The 18,331-nt window shown below is 37.2% G+C and overlaps 1 protein-coding gene across 4 annotated transcripts in view; it reads left to right on the top strand.

Annotated features, from left to right (window-relative positions):
* adgrl3.1 (adhesion G protein-coupled receptor L3.1) overlaps window positions 1–18,331 on the top strand; it is a 143,257-nt gene that overhangs the window by 81,930 nt on the left and 42,996 nt on the right. For all 4 annotated transcript variants that reach the window (XM_048197667.1, XM_048197666.1, XM_048197665.1 and 1 more), the window contains exons 8-11: window positions 582–679; window positions 1,216–1,401; window positions 5,198–5,236; window positions 7,912–8,095. In XM_048197667.1, the coding sequence (XP_048053624.1) occupies window positions 582–679; window positions 1,216–1,401; window positions 5,198–5,236; window positions 7,912–8,095 (507 nt within the window). The remainder of the gene's footprint in view (window positions 1–581; window positions 680–1,215; window positions 1,402–5,197; window positions 5,237–7,911; window positions 8,096–18,331) is intronic.

Raw genomic sequence — 18,331 nt, 5'->3', positions numbered from 1 at the left:
TGTAGTCACATGAACTGTTTTAAATATGTTTTTAGTACCTTTCTGGGCACTGAAAGTGTTAATTATCTTGCTGGCAAAAAGAGGCCTCACTGAGCCATCGGATTTCATGAAAAATATCTTAATTTGTGTTCGGAAGATGAACGACGGTCTTACGGGTGTAGAATGACAAGAGGGTGAGTAATAAATGACATTATTTTCATTTTGGGGTGAACTAACCCTTTAACTATGACAGTATACTTATACGGGCCACTGTATAAAGACCTCTATATAAACTCTTAGAAGTTATGAACGATATATATTTACCTCTGTGTATGTTGAGTTAATCTTTAAAAAAACTTTTCCTGTTACTGCGGTTAGCTTGTTCAGGTGTTCTGTCAGTGCCATCTCATTATGTGGGCAGCTGCCAGCTGTTGATTGACACATTATGCATTGCTAGTAAATCTCTTGCCCTGCTTGTGTGTGTGATGAGTGTGACAGAATTTGCCAGGTCATGTTGCTCTCAGTGTGTGCGTGCATTTGCCTGAGCGAATGTGTGTGTGCTTTGTGCTGTGTTCATGTTTTTCTTTATTATTATTTTACAGGTGTAGCCACATTTAATTGTTTGCTTGGCTACTGGGATCCGAAGGGACCGGATTTGAGCAACTGCACCTCACCATGGACCAATCACATCACTCAAAGAGTGAGTAAAAACATGGCACCATGGGAAATATGCTAATGGAATATCAGCCTATTTAAAAAATTCAGTAGAGAGCGATATGCCTATAGCAAATATTCTTAAAGCATAATTTGGCCTGAAGCTTTTTAACAGAAGCTTATCACAAAGAGCAGCCTGTAGCAAAACAGCTTAGTGGAAATTTAGTGTACAACAAAATGAGCCAAAATTCAACTGTCAGGATCAGCCGCAATTTGTTTCACTTTGTGTCGAATTTATGAAAAGACCAAAGTGTCATGCGACAGCAGCTTGAAATAAGGTGGCACATGTGTGTGTGCAGTGAGAGTGCATGTGTGTGTAAAGTGTGATGATGACTGAAGCTTAATGGTAATGTGAAATGGTTTCCTTTGTACTACAGAGAGTAAATCAGAAAATGGGCAGAATCACAAATCTATGAAGCCATTTGTTCATCCACTTATTCGGCCATCAAGGGACAGAGAGAATAAAATCAATATGCGCACGTACATATCTCTCTCTCTCTCTCTCTCTCTCTCTTTCTCTAGATGAGATCAGGGGAAACTGCTGCTATAGTAGCACGGGAATTGGCTGAACAGACGAAGGGAGAGTTGAGACCCGGAGATGTTCCATCCACAGTCAAAGCCATGGCACAACTGGTGGAACTACTGGATGTACAGCTGCGAAATCTCACCCCAGGGGGGAAAGACACAGCGGCACGTAGCTTAAACAAGGTATCCAACCTGTTAATAAATCACACACTCTGTGTAGGTACTAATTACACAATTATTACACATTTATTACATGTTAATTACTTTTCTGCACTTCAGTTTTGAGAAAGCTCTGCATATTCATGCATATTTTTGTGTGAAAGGGAGCAGGAGAGAGAACAGTGTTCTAATTCTGTGTAGAGTACAGTGTTTCAGGCAGTAAACCTGTGGCAGTACACAGATCAAAGGCTTTAAGGCCCAAATGGGAAAACTTCCTGTTAAAAACAGCTACTGCTCGATAGACAGAAATCCTTGCACTCACACATGCCCACACACTCTTATAAATAAGGACACGCAAATTAAAGCAGCTCATAAAGCCCCGGTGAGTTTTTCCAATTAACAAAAGAAGCCACAACATAAAAGAATAACAAAAAAAATATATATATAAATATATATATATACTTCAAAGTGGTGAAATGCACACATCGACTGCACAGCACTACACATACACACAGATGATTGCAATAAAAGTCCTGTCAGACACCTAATGGATAGAAATATATGCAGATGACCCAAAACATTATGACCACCTGCCAAATATGCTGTTGGTCCTCTGCATCCTGCCAAACAGTGCCAACCCACCGAAGAATGCACTCTACAAGACCCCTGAAGGTATCCTGTGGTATCTGGCACCAAGACATTAGCAGCAGATCATTCATGTTCAAGGTGGAGCTGCAATGGATTATACTTGTTCTTCTAGTACATCCCACATGTTCAAGCAGATTGAGATCTGGGGAATTCGGAGGCCAGAGCAACACCTTGAACTCTTCATCATGTTCCTCAAATTGTTCCTGAACAACGTGTGCAGTGTGGCAGGGTGCAACATCCTACTGAAAGAGGCAACTGCCATCAGGCAGTACCATTGTAATAAAGTGGTGAACCTGGTCTGCAGTGATATTTAGGTAGGTGGTATTTGTCAAATTGATGTCCACATGAATGGCTGGACCCAGGGTTTCCCAGCAGAATGTTGTCCACAGTATCAGGCTGGTGAACATTGTCCTTCACCAGCCTGTCGTCGAACCAGGCAACCTTCTTTCTTTGCCCCAAGGTCAGTTTTCAGACACTCGCATGCCCATTGTAGGGGCTTTCGGCTGTGGACAGGGGTCATCATGGGCACTCTGACCACTCTTGTACACAGCCCCATATGCATCAGGGTGTGATGCAATGTTGTGTGTTGTGACACATTCCTCCCATAACCATCATTACAATTTTGTGATTTGTGCCACAGAGGGCCTTCTGTCAGTTTGGTCCAGACAGGATAGCCTTCGTTGCCCTTGCGCATCAAGAAGCCTTGTCACTGGTTCGTGGTTTGTCCTTCTTCGGACCACTGTCAGTAGGTTCTGCTGACCGGGAGCAACCCACAAGCCTTGCTGTTTCCGAGATACTCTGAATTTGTCAAAGTTGCTCAGGTCTTTACTCCTGCCCATTTCTCATGCATCCAACATGTTTTCTACAAGAATATATATAATATATATATTTATATAATATGTAATATATATAAAGGGCTTTTTACACTGCGCTTGACCCTGGGTTATCTTCATTCTAAACACTGCTTTTAAACCTGGGTAAAGGAACATTTCACACTTGTAATTTAGAAGTGGGGTTAGCACCACTTTTTACCCTGAGTTATGAAATCCTGCTCCGGAGCAGGGTTAGCACCACTTTAGCAGTGTTAACCCCACATTGTGGTGCCAGACTTGTACAGTGTGAAATGTTGTGGTGTTAGAATGTTATGACTAGATGCTTAGCAATGGACAACCAATAGCATGCCTCATATTTATGTGCTTTAGACAGTCACGGAACCACTTCACGTTGTATAAACAGTAGCTTCAGCGTTTGAGGGGGAAAAATGTCAAATGGCAACAATTGTAGTGAAGAAGAGACCATTTCATTCTTACCTTTATAGTCCAAAAAGTCCATTCAAGATAAACTTGATAGTACAATCGGCAATATGTAATATGAGGATGCGCAATGTTTGTGTAAACCCTTTGTGTAAATACTGTATATTGCATGCAGCATTCGTCCTCCACAAATATGCAAATAAGAACGTTAGGAATGTTCATTGTGACATGAAACAAGATAACCCAGGATTCCCAGATACCCGGGGTTTAGAATGACCCAGTGTTAACTATTTCAAGTGTGAAAAGCCCTTATATATAGAATTATTAGAATTATCTCTGTCAGAGATTGCATACATTTAAAAAGTTTTGAATATTGTACATTTTAAAAGGTATTTTCAAATATTTTTCAAAATACATATTTGATGCCAGTGCATGATTATCCAGTATAATAATGTAGGTGCCAGCTATTTTAATTTACTGGTAAAATCAGACATTTGGCATTATCTGAACCAACAAGTTGCAATTTTCATACATTGCTGTATATTCAGAATTATATACAGGTGGTAGTTTACATCTAGCATTAACAACAATATTTTGGCACAGATTTATTAAGTTAAGTTAAATTAAACAGATGACAGCACTTAACATCCATTCATCCACAAAAACAAACAAAACTGAAACTACAATAAATATGCTGAGAGCTTCACTTTAAATAGTTTTGAAAGCATGATGCTATTGAAATTCAAGACATTTTCAAACCATCTTGTGGCGCCTTTGTATTTTATTATTATATTAATACAGTTCTCTATTTGGTTTTAAGGGATTTTTGTTTAATTTTGTACAATAAATTATTTTGGTCTCAGCAAAATCTGGGTCCTGAAGTAAAAACAGATACCTACTACATATAGTGAACCTTATCATAGGGCCCAGAACAAAGTGCCTGGTTGTCCCCAATAGACAGCCCTGCTTTCACTGCACATTATAGGAGAAAGTATTTTAACATCAATAAAATGACACACATCACCTTTTAATGTGTCTAAACATTCTCTCTGGACAAGTTGAATACACACACACGTTTGTTTTTTGTGAATTGTGGGGACATTCCATAGGCGTAATGGTTTTTATACTCTACAAAGCGTATTTTCTATCGCCCTATTTTCACTACCGTATTTTCACTACCCCTACACCTAAACCATCACAGGAAACTGTGCACATTTTTACTTTCCCAAAAAATCCCATTCTGTATGATTTATAAGCCTTTTGAAAAATGGGGACATGGGGTAATGTCTCATAAGTCACCCTCTCCTTGTAATACCTATGTCATACCCATGTCAGTTTACAAATTTGTGTCCTGATATGTCACAAGCACACATACACACACACACACACACACACACACACACACACACACACACACACACACACACACACACACACACACACACACACACACACACAAACAACACTAGAATATCACTTTACAAACTTTAAACAGCCAGTCAGTTTCCTATTACCTGCATCCAGCTAAAGTTATCAGTTACACAAACATCAGCTCATCTGCAGTCAGACACCTTTGGTCCATTCAGACTTTATACATCACAGTGTTGTTTGTTTGTATGTTTACAGTATTATTGCCTTGGCCGTAATGTAGGAATGCTTTAAGCGTACAGTGTCAGTTTCATGAGTCGACATGGTGACTGTAACTCAGTAACAGATTAATTTTGTTCCTAATTCTACTCTGATACATAATATAATTATGATTCCTTATTATTTATTACAAAATTATTGCAAATTATTTCAGCTAATTAGGCCTTGTTTCTTATTGGACTCCAAATGATTAAATGTGCACTGTGATTTTATGTGTGTAGTTGTGTTTGTGTATGTGAGTTATTGTAAGTTTTTAATAATGTGTCTTTCAGCTCCAGAAGAGAGAGCGATCGTGCCGTTTCTTCATACAGGTACTTTATTCTGTCCTTATTTTGCATGTTGTGTATGTGTGTGTGTGTGTGTGTAGACTCACATGCATTGTCATTGCTTTTTATATATGTTCCATATCATTTCAACATCTACATAGATGGGTAAAGTTTTCAACAGAAATACAGCTTTATACTTGCGTGAAGCCGTATCTGTCACACTATATGAATCATATTGGCTGTTTGTGTGTGTCTGTGCGTCTGCGCTTGTGCCCGTGGGCTGCATTTTTTGCATTTATAAAAGCAGAGCAATTTTTTCTCCTGAGAAAGCAGTAGTGATGTCAGCACTGGTCAGCAGTGTCACATCAGGCGACTGATAAACACACACACACACAGACAGTGGAAAAAAAGCACAGAATAATGTAGATAAGCCCAAGAAAAGCTCAGCAAACTGAACGAAAGGTAAAACCATGAGAAGAACTGATTTAGAGGTAGAAAATGACTGATGCATATCTCAAACTGAGCCAGACCGTTCTGTCAACCCTGCCAGTACACGACAGATTTAGACTGATTTTTACGCCATGAAATAATTGAGGTCTAAATGTTGCTCAAGTATTCTGTTTTCTGGTTTAAATGTGCACTTGGTAATTTTTCCTCATTAAAAATAAAGAAATATATAGTAATTTTGAAAGAAAAAAAACAAAGTTTAAAATCACTCACATGAGACAAAGACCCCAGTCATGTTAGTATCCTAATAAAACCTATTTATTTTATATAAAGATCACATGACCAAATAAATATTTGATAATAGGTTTGGTAATAAACCTATTATCATTATGCTCACAGAATAATTTAATAAATTAATCCCACATTTCTGCAATAGGGCATCTTGCACATTTAATTTTATTATTTTTAATGTTTTACTCTAGTCATTTTCATAATTATATTTCTGTATTATTTTATTTTATTGTATTTTATGGCAGTTCTGAATTTGTGCCCTAGGTTGGCAGGATAAAACATGACCAATTAATTGACATTAAATATTAATTTCCTCATGGTCCTCTGGTCTTGTGCCAGTTCAAATTGAAATCGTGCCAGTTCAAATCTATTTACAACGGCATCGATAACCAAAATGTATTGCTTTTTCATGATCCTGCATCCACACCACTAGGTGTCAGTCCCAAATGACTGTTATATTGGCCAGAGCAACTTAAACTAAAAAATACAGAGTGCTTTTTTCAAATACTGAGATGAAATGAGTCTATCAGAACATCAATTAATCCTGCTGATTTAGACAGACAGAATTACAGGATTCCATGACAACTGTCTGAAGCCTCCCGGTGCTGACATCAAGCAAATATGGATTCTCAGTGGTCATCTAATATGTAATGCAGTGTGTGTGTATGTGTTTCTTCATGCTGGATTAGCTCCTCAGCTTCAAAGCACTTCAGTTCTGCTCCATTTACCAAGTCTGTGGAGAGTATTGCCTCTGTGTGTGTGAGGAAACAGAATGTAAGAAGAGTTTTTAAAAAATCTCTTATCTGTCTCCGCAGTGCAAGCCCCCAAGTGCATACACACACACACACTTTCTCCTGACCTCTTGACACACTCTGTCAGAAGATTTCATAAGCAGTTTTGTGAGGAAGTAAATATAACTTCCTTTTTACCTTTTATCCCAGTCGTCTCTCATCTCTGTCTCTCCTTTTCTCTCTCTCGTAAAAGGGTCATTACTTTAGTGGTGTCAAAATGAATATACTCATCCCGCCTTTAACACACTCTCTCTCTCTCACACACACACTGCTCTACTGTAACTGGGGCAGAATGATTCAACCCAATGGCCAGATTAGCCTGCAGCAACCTAAAGACAAACGACAAAACATCCCTCTGTCCATCCCTACGGATGAGTGCACCACATTGAGAGAAGTTAATTACATATCTCTTCACCACAGATATTATATGTGCTGTAACAGTTGTAATAATAATGCAAGGTTATGAACTTCCATAAAGACATTATTTTGAATAAAAGGAATTTGACCTGGAATTATTGTTAGCAGCATTTTTGTGAAAGTGACAAATATATTTGGCCCGCATCATTGTAGTCCATATGCTAATGTTGCAGAATGCTGCACTTTTTCAAATGAAAAGCAAAATTCTAATGTGCTGCGATATACTCAGCAAGCTTTTTAATAAACTACCACCTTAAGTCTTATACCTTCATTTGTATATCAACTTTGAGGTTTTAATACCCCTTTGATAATATTCACTGCCAAATTTAAAAGGCTTAATATCTTAATATCACACTTTTTTTTTTTTTTAAATACCCTTATATTAGTTTCCGCTGCACAGCCAAGACATTTCATTTTCCTATACAGTGCTCTTATAGACCCATAAATTACCCCTTGACTGAACTGAACGTGCATGCGAGTGTTTGCGCGGATGTGCGTGTGTGTGCGCGTGATGACAGCTTCTTTCATTTTCGCAATGTCTCATGCTCCCCGTGGATCTTTCTTCAGTTTGACAGGTTTATACTCCAGCACAGAGACCATGTAGTGTGTGAGTGCGAGTGAAAGTGGAAGAGAAATGGTTTATGGGAGAGGTGGGCACTTTGGGAAATATGTCCTTATTGTGAAGTTCAGATGTCAGAATGTATGTGTGTGTGGGTTCAGAAGTCGTCCCTCACCTCTGAAACGCTGACATCTCTCTATTTCTCTCTTCTGCAGGCCATGGTAGAGACGGTGAATAACCTTCTGCAGGTGCGATCCCAGGCGGCGTGGAGGGAGCTGTCCGTGGCCGAGCAGCTGCGATGCGCGACCATGCTTCTGGACACGGTGGAGACGGGTGCCTTCATGCTCGCAGACAACCTCCTCAAAACGGACACCATACAGGAGAGCACCGACAACATTCGTGAGTTTACAAAACGAGTCCTTTTACGCGCTTGCGCGTTTACCTGCGAATCTGTAATGAGAATGCACATATTTCATTGATCTAATCAGATTTCACACTCGTGTCTCCCACTGCTTGTTCTGATTTCTCTTGTCACGAGGAGACAAATAACAAGTTAAACAACAGATGGGTAAAATCTTTTTTTGTTTTGGATAAGAAATCAGATGCTTTTTTGCACAGGCAGGGAATTCCTAAAGCTGATTCGTGATCGGATAAGAACCAAAACAGTCTATGTGATCTCACAGGCCTGTTGGATAATGTGTGATGGATTCATGTAAAATAATACTAATAATGTCACAGTTTCTTCATATACTGTAACAAATCACAGTTATCTGCATAAATCTTCAAAACATCCATGTAGGGTTTTTACTTCCAGCTATGATTTTTAACACTTCCAAAGACACTTTTCAAGAGGTGTCAAAATGCATTGCAATGTATCGCTTTGTGCATGGAAATTCAATGCATCAGTTATGGAATTTAATAAGTAATTATTTTTATGTATTATTGTAATAATTCTTATTTTTTATTATTTTGTAATAATACCAAATGTATGAAAAATACAATCCTTGAGCAAGTGAATGTAACCTATCCCACTACGGTGTAAATATCCCACTACTTCTTGTTACATTTGAGTTTTCAGCATATTTTTGCACGTTTTTAATTTTGTTAACATTTGAATCATTTAGTAAAGATCATATTCATCAAATAACTGCCAATACAGTAGCTGTGTGTCAGTGACACTACATAAGACGTTAAGATTTTTAAAGAATTTATCTTTGCTTTGCAGATATTTATATTTTTCAGTAAAAAGTAAAATAGAAAATAAAAAAGACTAAAATAAAAAGAAAATAAAGAGACTAATTAAAGGACTAGTTCACTTCAGAATTAAAATTTCCTGATAATTTACTCACCCCCATGTTATCAAGATGTTTATGTCTTGCTTTCTTCAGTCGAAAAGAAATTAATTTTTTTGAGGAAAACATTCCAGAATTTTTGTCTATATAGTGGACTTCAGTGGGGTTCACTGAGTTGAAGGTCCAAATTGCGGTTTCAGAGCACTATACACAATCCCAGACGAGGAATAAGGGTCTTATATAGCGAAATGATCAGTCATTTTCTTTAAAAAAAAAAAAAAATTTGTATACTTTTTAACCACAAATGCTCGTCTTGCACTGCTTTGCGATCCTCCACGCATTACGTTGAAATGTCACATGTGATATAGGTAAAAGTACCGTAGAAGGGTGAAAAACTCCATCCAATTTTCTCCTCCAACTTCAAAATCATCCAATATCGTTGTTTTACCTTTTTTTTTTTTTGTAAAGGGTGTTTGGCTAAATCTATGCACGTTCGCTTTATAAACACTGGATCTGTACTTTCACCTACGTCACGTCACCTTTCCAACGTGATTAAGTCATACATGGCAGATCGCAGAGAAGTGCAAGATGAGTATTTGTGATTAAAAAGTATATAAATTTTAATTTTTTTAGAAAATGACCGATTGTTTCGCTAGATAAGACCCTTATTCTTCGTCTGTGATCGCGTATAGTGCTTTGAAGCTGCACTCAAACTGCAATTTGGACCGTGAACCCCACTGAAGTCCACTATATGGACAAAAATAATGAAATGTTTTCCTTAAAAACCTTAATTTCTTTTCGACCGAAGAAAGAAAGACATAAACGCCCATATCGATGACATGGGGGTGAGTAAATTATCAGGAAATTTTCATTCAGAAGGGTACTAATCCTTTAACTCTTTTGTAGTGTAGCCCTAATGTAAATTGGGTTATGTGTCCTTTTTTTTTTACACAAAACAAAAAAATCTAAAGGATGTACATAAACTAGGGGTTCATATGTAAGACCTGATGCATAAAAAACACATTATCACATTAGAGGTACACAGCAGGGACACACGCTTCAAGTGCACTAGAGCCAGATGTAGCGAAGCGTGTCTGTAAAAAACACAAGAGCGGTCCACACAGGGGGTCTCATACTATCTGACTCATGCAGAGGAATCCATGCCTCGTCTTGAGAAACAGAACAGGAGTGGTCAAAATATGCTAAGGACAGAGATATAGACATACGCAGAAAGTATGGAATCGTTTCTCCAGCTTGATGGTATTTATAATTATGGATCAATACAGGCATTCAAACGTGACATTTGAAACCTTTGCTGTGTTAATTGTCGAACGCTCTAGCGTACCGTTAACTGCTCTCACGCTGTCAGTCAGTGCAGGCAGGAGGCAGTTTCCTCCAAGCTGCTTAGGAATGAATGGGCACTGTGAAACTGTGAGACAGTGCAAGTTAAAAAAATGAATCCAATCTCTAATCAGTATTCAAACCAATGCTAAAAATAATGTTGCAAACAATCTCTCTCTTTCTTTCTAGAACTCTAGCGGTGAAATTTAAAAACGTGAGTTTGCAGTATATATGTATACTTTTTAAAATTTACAAGATAAACACAAACCAAATAGAATGACAGAAAACATGACTTTCACTTTCATATTTTATGGATGGTTTGATTTAGTAATTAATCTCCTAAGCTTTACTTTAGATTATTAATATATTTGGTCAAAAATAACCTACCTACCTACCTAATTAGATAGGAATGATGCATCTGAACAGCATGTAATACAACCAACCACAGTTCAGTTTATATACATGACATTTAGAGGCAAGTAAATCTGAGATCTACGACACCACAATAATGAACTACAGTACAGTAAAGTGATTGCTACACATCATTTTGCAGCCATCTTTGTGAAACAATGTAGAGACAACACAAATGAATTACAGTCTCATTAAAAAGCCTTAAATGGATAGTTCACCAAAAGATGAAGAAGCAGTATATATTTTTTTTAAACAAATCTCTTCAATATATTTCAAATATTCTTTAGCATTAATTTTGCACATATTGGCAAATCCAGTGACTAAATGCGGTCTGGTGCAGGCCATCAGACACAAGATCTCAGTGGATCCACTCCACTCTGCTGAATCATAAATGCTCCAGAGGTGCCAGAATGAGAGCAGTCAAAATTTACTGCTAAATGTAGCCGTAATGGCACATTTATGGTCCTGCAGCTGTTACGAATTTGAAAAACAAACCTTTTAGCTTAAACTTTGATGGTAATATATCGTCGCTGTCGGACGGAAACCTTGTATCCCCAAAAAAGAATACATGTGCATGCTTGCTTGAGTTATTATATTATATTAACATTTACACAAAATCAAGCTCAAATGGAGTTACTAGGTGTTTAACCTGCACATTTTTGAGAATTTCGGACTTTTGGGTTAGTTCACCCAAAAATGAAAATTCTGTCATTTATTACTTGCCCTTATGCCGTTCCACACCCGTAAGACCTTTGTTAATCTTCAGAACACAAATTAAGATATTTTAGTTGAAATCCGATGGCTCCATGAGGCCTCCATAGGGAGCAATGGACACTTCCTCTCTCAAGATCCATAAAGGTACTAAAAACATATTTAAATCAGTTCATGTGAGTACAGTGGTTCAATATTAATATTATAAAGCGACGAGAATATTTTTGGACTTATTTAGTGATGGCAGATTTCAAAATACTGCTTCATGAAGCATCGGAGCATAAATGAATCAGTGTGTCGAATCATGATTCAGATCACGTGTCAAACTGCCAACGGCTGAAATCACGTGACTTTTGCGCTCCGAACAGCAGATTCGACACACTGATTCATTATGCTCCGATGCTTCCTGAAGCAGTGTTTTGAAATCGGCCATCACTAAATAAGTCGTTATTTAGTTTTTTTGGCGCTCCAAAAATATTCTCATTGCTTTATAATATTAATATTGAACCACTGTACTCACATGAACTGATTTAAATATGTTTTAGTACATTAATGGATCTTGAGAGAGGAAGTGTCCATTGCTCCCTATGGAGGCCTCACGGAGCCATCGGATTTCAACTAAAATATATTAATTTGTGTTCTGAAAGATTAACAAAGGTCTTACGGGTGTGAAACGGCATGAGGGAGAGTAATAAATGACAAAATTTTCATTTTTGGGTGAACTAACCCTTTAAATTGTTTGTCCATCATTAGTAAGTGCGTTGTTATACATTAGCCTTTATACGCGTTTCTTGAGTAAAGAAAATGCTGTACTTATTCAAAGAACCAATTCTTTATTTACCCTAGAATGTTACAGCTGGATGCTTAGCAACAGACATTCAGTCTTGTGCCTCATTTTTACATGCTTTGGACAATCACACAAATGCTAGTCCAAAAAGTCAATTCAGGAAAAACTTGAAAACTCAGGATTCCATTTACCCAAGGTTTAGAACGACCCAGGGTTAACAATTTCAAGTATGAAATGCCCTAAATTGTCCCATCTAATACTGAAACTGGAAAACAATCAAAGCTCAAAAACTATTTACATTTATTTTTTTTATTTTTTTTTGCAGACACTTTTATTTAAACCAACTTGCAATAGAGGAACATCATTTGACGGACAGCCAGCAATTTTTAATGGTACAATGCCAGGTTTATTAGAAAGCTTGATTAAGAAACAAGGTTGAACAGAGAAAAGAAGAAGTGGCATTTTCGTTTAAGTGCCCTGATTTAAAGTTTTAGAGTGATTAAGTGCTTGTGGAAGAGCTGCTGTTTGAAAGTTGTGATGGTCTCAGCAAATTGGGTGGAGGTTGGCATCCCATTGTACCAGAGAGGAACGGAGAGGGTGAATATTTTGGAAAGTGATTTTGTCCCACTTTTTGAATAAACATTAAGGCTCTGCTCATTCAGTGACTGTAACTTGTTGGAGTGTATTGAGGTAGAGGTGTGTGGTTCCGGTAGCAGTCCTGAAAGCCAGTGTCAAAGCCTTAAATTTGATTCAGACAGAAACTATCAGAAGATCAGGAGAGGTGTGACGTCCTTCTTGGCTGATTGAAGTACAGATGTGCTGCTGTTCTGGATCATCTGCTGAAGCTTAGTCACGCTGGCTGGTAGGCCGGCCAATTGAGCACTGCAGTAGTCCAGTCTTAAAATGACGAGACAAGGAGCGGCACCATGTACTCTGACAGGAAGGGTCTGATTTTCCTGATGTTGTAAAGCATGAATCTACACAACTGATCTGTTGTTAAAATGTGGATGGTAACGCTCAGTTGGTCATCAAAAACTACCTCCAGGTTCCTTGCTGTCCTGGTGTGTTGGCCCATACTCTGAAAAATATTAAAAGGACCTGTTACCACATCTTTGGTACTTTTTATAAGTTTTTTTTTAACTTTTACTTTTATCTTTATTGTGCAAATGTGGTGTGTGTTTTATGTAAAGCACATTGGTCAACCCATGTGTTGTGGAAATGGTGCTATATAAATAAAATTGACATTGACATTGACATTGACATCTTAAATAAATGCATGGTTGCAATTTAAATATTGAAAGTTATTGATTTAATTATACATTTTATGTTACAAACATTATTAAACTTTAAAACATTATGTGTTGAGTAGGACTGGATAAGGAGAATAAATGTAGAAATTAAGTGTTATTTTATGTTTTTAGTAAAGGGAAAGACCTGTTAGTTTTTAATGCTGTTACATTCAACATTTAAAAGACTTTCTGTTGAAGTTTTTGTGGTTACCACTGTGCTTAAGTTAGGTTGTGGGTGGCTACATGAAGGTATACTGTGCACTACTTTGACTATATGAGCAATGACTGTGCTAATGCCAGTGACAAGTAATATCTTACTTCATTAAATGTACATGCTAAATAAGTTACATTTAGCATGTGCTATGCTAGCTGTTAATTTAACTGAAGTAGATAAGATTAATTGGTTCCAGGGCCACCACCCAATTATGTTGAAATTAGTTGGGAACTTTTTTTTTTTTTTTTTTTTTTGAGTAATCAATTTAAAAAATTGTGTTTATGCCACAAATTAAGTTCCTCTAACTTGGTTGGTTGAACATAATTTCACTAGTATTTTCACAATGATGTCATAACTCAAAAAGATTAATGCAAACTGTTCAGTTAATTTTTTTATAATAGCTAAAACAACATTTATTTTATGTGCATGAACAGTGGTGTTATGGTCAACTGATGGGTTTGCAGGGATTACAAGGAGCTCTATCTTCACAAGGTTAAGCTGGAGAGGACGCTCCTTCATACAAGCCAAAGCGGAGATACAAGCTCAGACAGTGGGGTCATCAGGTTGAAACAACAGATAGAGTTGTGTATCCTCTACATAGTAGTGGTAGGAAGCAATGTGCCTTTATGATCGTACCCACTAGGGTTGTGTGTAAGGAGAAAAGAAGAGGACCTAGCACTGAATCTTGAAGCACCCCAGTGATGCAGACAACCCTACTCTCCATAAATTCTTGAAAGACCTGCCTGTAAAGACTGAAGCCTGTGATGCCCAAGTCTTTAGTGGTTTACAGTGTCAAAGGCACCCTTATTTACTCAACCAAAATGAAATAAAAATTAAAACTAGTGAAATTTTCTCTGTCATTGTCCTAAAAGCAAAACATGAAAAAAAAACATGCTAAATTCACTCATTCATACACAAAAACAGTGACAAATTTCCTTATTCATGTGCCCACACACACCTATAACCATGGCATTAATCAAAACACTGTGCTGAAATTTTATAGCTGCAACAATCCATCAAAACCATGAGCTTATGAAAACACACACACAAGGTTTACAGGCAGGGTTTAAAATTAAAGGGTTAGTTCACCCAAAAATGAAAATTCTGTCATTAATTACCCTCATGTCGCTTCACACCCATGAGACCTTTGTTCATCTTCAAAACAGAAATTGAGATATTTTTGATGAAATCTGAGAGCTGTCTGTCTCCCCCATAGACAGCAATTTAACCACTACTTTCAAGGTCCAGAAAGGTCCTAAAGACAAGATAGTCCACGTGACTGCAGTGGTTCAACCTTAATTTAATGTAGCAACGAGAATACCTTTTGTGCGCAAAAACAAAACAAAAATAATGACTTTATTCAACAATATCCTTTCTTCTGTGTCATTCTCCTATGCTGTTTATGTTCAGCACTTCCAGCGTAGAAGCATAGGAGAATGACACGGAAGAGAAGATATTGTTCAATAAAGTCATTATTTTTGTTTTGTTTTTGAGCACAAAAAGTATTCTCGTCACTTTATAAAATTAAGGTTGAACCCCTGCTGTCACATGGACTATTTTAACAAAGTCTTTAGTAACTTTCTGGACCTTGAAAGTGGTGGTTAATTTGCATCAAAAAATATCTTAATTTGTGTTCAGAAGATGAACGAAGGTCTTAATAAGGCTAAATAATGCATGATTCTTTCTATTTAAGGTATGATCAGTGACTGTTGAGCAACCAATATTTACTGAAAAAGAAATCTATTATGTTGTTATAACTCCAGAACTTCATATAAAGTCATATTCATGTAGATAAGCGTCCGTGTTGAAACTAATTCATGACATTATAGGCACCAAAAGAACAATACTAAGAACAAAATCTAAAGGTTCACAAGAGGACTAGTGAAAATTCATGCATTTTCATTTACTGTGCAAGGAGATACAGGTGTAAATTATATAATAGATTTACAATATTTTCAATTTGTCAATTGCAACTTTACTTGACAGCCACCTGCATTTTATTTTATTTTATTTTATTTTATACAATTCAAAATGCACTTGACTGTTAAAGTTTGTTAAAGACCATGGTACTTTATTTGGTACTTTTGTGGGCCTTTTTTTAAAGCTTAAAAAGCTTCAGTCCCTGATAATTGTAATGAGCTCCACGTGTTCCACGGGAGAAGGAAAGTCATACAGGTTTGGAGTGACATGAGGTTGAGTAAATTATGACAGCATTTTCATTTTTTGATGAACTGTTTGTCTAATTTTTTAACCATTTACAGTGACAGAGAAAGACAATGAAAGAATAGAGAGGAAGAAAGTGAGGGAGCCAGTGGCAAAGATTTGAAACATAATAAGGTGGGACATGAGAACAGCAGGAAGAACAATACTAAGGAGGAGATAGAATGAACGGAACATGACCAGAGACAGAAAGAGCGAGACAGACAAATTTACTGTGAACTGTTCAACTGACTGAGTGAAGTATGAGGAAAAGAGAGGATGAAAAGGAGAGGAAGAGGATAAATGAAAGAAAACAAAAAGATAAAAACGAGAGAAATTGAGGAGGGGGGATGGTGCTCAGGGATCCATGCTAACCGCTCTATTCTGCTCCAGTGCTTTCACAGTGCAAAGGGGGAAATTTATCGTTCCTGGCAAACAATTTATCCGCCATTCCACCACTCAAGGCCAGTTCACATGCATCTCGTTTGAGAGAAATAGCTCTCCATGGGATTGCCCTCTAGCCTGGCTTCCCCCCCCCCTCTCTCTGCGTATTTCATCACTTTTGTGTGTGTGTATGTGTGTGTGTATTTTTGGCATCTGATCATCTGCCTTACTTGTTTGGCCTTGATGTTTTACAGGGTTGTTTTTAGAGGGTTTCATTAGAGGATAAGCAACATCAAAAACTCCACAAACATCTGTGTGATCTATTCTATGTGAATCTGTGTCGACAAAGCTAACTGCTAGCATTCCCATTCATCTCAATGGCAGTTGCTCGGCTGTTGCTGAACCCCTCAGAAGTGGGCAGTGTTTGCTCATGGACTCTCAGTTCTGCTGTCAGATTGTTTGGAGCCAATCACCTGAGCCATAAATGGCATGTTGCTAATCACTCTGTAGGCTAGAGGAAAATTACTTTATTACATTCTAGATTGGCTGTTGTTTCACAGGAATGTGCACAGTCCCAAACTAATCACTAATGTTATCATTGGCTGGGATGTGAAAGACACCAGACTGGGAAAAATCAAAATCCATTTCAGGCATTTAAAAGCCTTCTAAAACAAAATTTGGCACTGGTAAAACATTTAATGTAATATAATGAAATTAGACTTCTAAATGGTTGTCAGTGATAAAAGAAGAGAGTAGTTTGCCTTTTGAGTTGAGTCTGTCTAACCATTTGCAATGCCTGATCAAACAAATAAATAAAACTGTATTAAACACTTGCAAAGGGTATAGACCAGTGTTATTGTTAACTAAAACTATTAAAAATAATTTCTTTGTACTTGAAATAAATCTGAATGTAATATAAATATTAGATGAAAAAGTTAACAAAAAATGTTGCCTTGCCAACTAACTAAAATAAAATAAGTTGAAGATGAAGTACTAAATTACTAAAACTAAAAAATCAAAGCTAATTTATAATATTAATAAATACTATAATAGTATATAAATAATGCTAAAATAACACTTAGCCGTGTGCTAAGCTAGTACGCTGCCGGTTAGCTGGCAAATATGTTACTTAACTAAATAAGTGTAACAAGGAGTCAGACTTGATAGGATCCATGTGCAGCTTTATGAAAACAATTGTAGTCGAACAGGCAGAGGTCAAACACCAGCAATAACAATAGCCAAGACAACAAGTCGTAAACAGCAGGCAGGGTCAGACAGACAAGCAGTAATCCAGTCGTGAACAGGGCAGGCAGCAAACAATCACGATGAGAATAAACAGTCCAACGTCATACACAAGAATACAGATCGCAAGGAAAAACACTCAGTAGTGTCATCCGGGGCAAAACAAGACTTTGGAATGGGTGAGAGTGTGAGAGTGCTATATTATATAGTCCAGGAGATGGAGAACAGGTGTGTGGGTAATTAGGACCAGGTACGGGGTTATGGGAAATGAAGTGTGCTCAGGTGAAGGAGCCCTCTGGCGGTGATCGGAGGGAGCCACAGAGGCCACATTCATGACAATAAGCAAGGAAGTAAAGAAATGTTAAATTTCACTATCGAACTTCAGTTTATTAACGATTTAAAAAACAGTAATGTATATAATTGTAACGAGTTAGCAACACGCACAATCTACAGTCTTTAATTATAAATGCAGAAGATTGTTTGATGAATACAGGAGTTGACAACACATTACGCGTAGACAATAACTGACAAAAACTAAACTGAACAGTATATATACAGGGGATAAAAAGAAACTAAATAAGAAACAGCTGATGCTAATTAACCATAGAAACAAACAGGGACATAATCAAACCAAGGAAACCAAGAAAACCGAAACTAAACAGAGCAGGAAACAGGAACTAAGGGAACAAACAACAGAATATCAAAATAAGAGTCCAAGACGGTGACAATAATAACATAACATTATATTATTATTATATTATTAAA

The sequence above is a fragment of the Megalobrama amblycephala genome, linkage group LG7, assembly GCF_018812025.1.
Source record: "Megalobrama amblycephala isolate DHTTF-2021 linkage group LG7, ASM1881202v1, whole genome shotgun sequence".
NCBI lineage: Eukaryota > Metazoa > Chordata > Actinopteri > Cypriniformes > Xenocyprididae > Megalobrama > Megalobrama amblycephala.
Note: the sequence above shows the minus strand (reverse complement) of the source record. Positions and strands in the feature narration are given on the sequence as shown.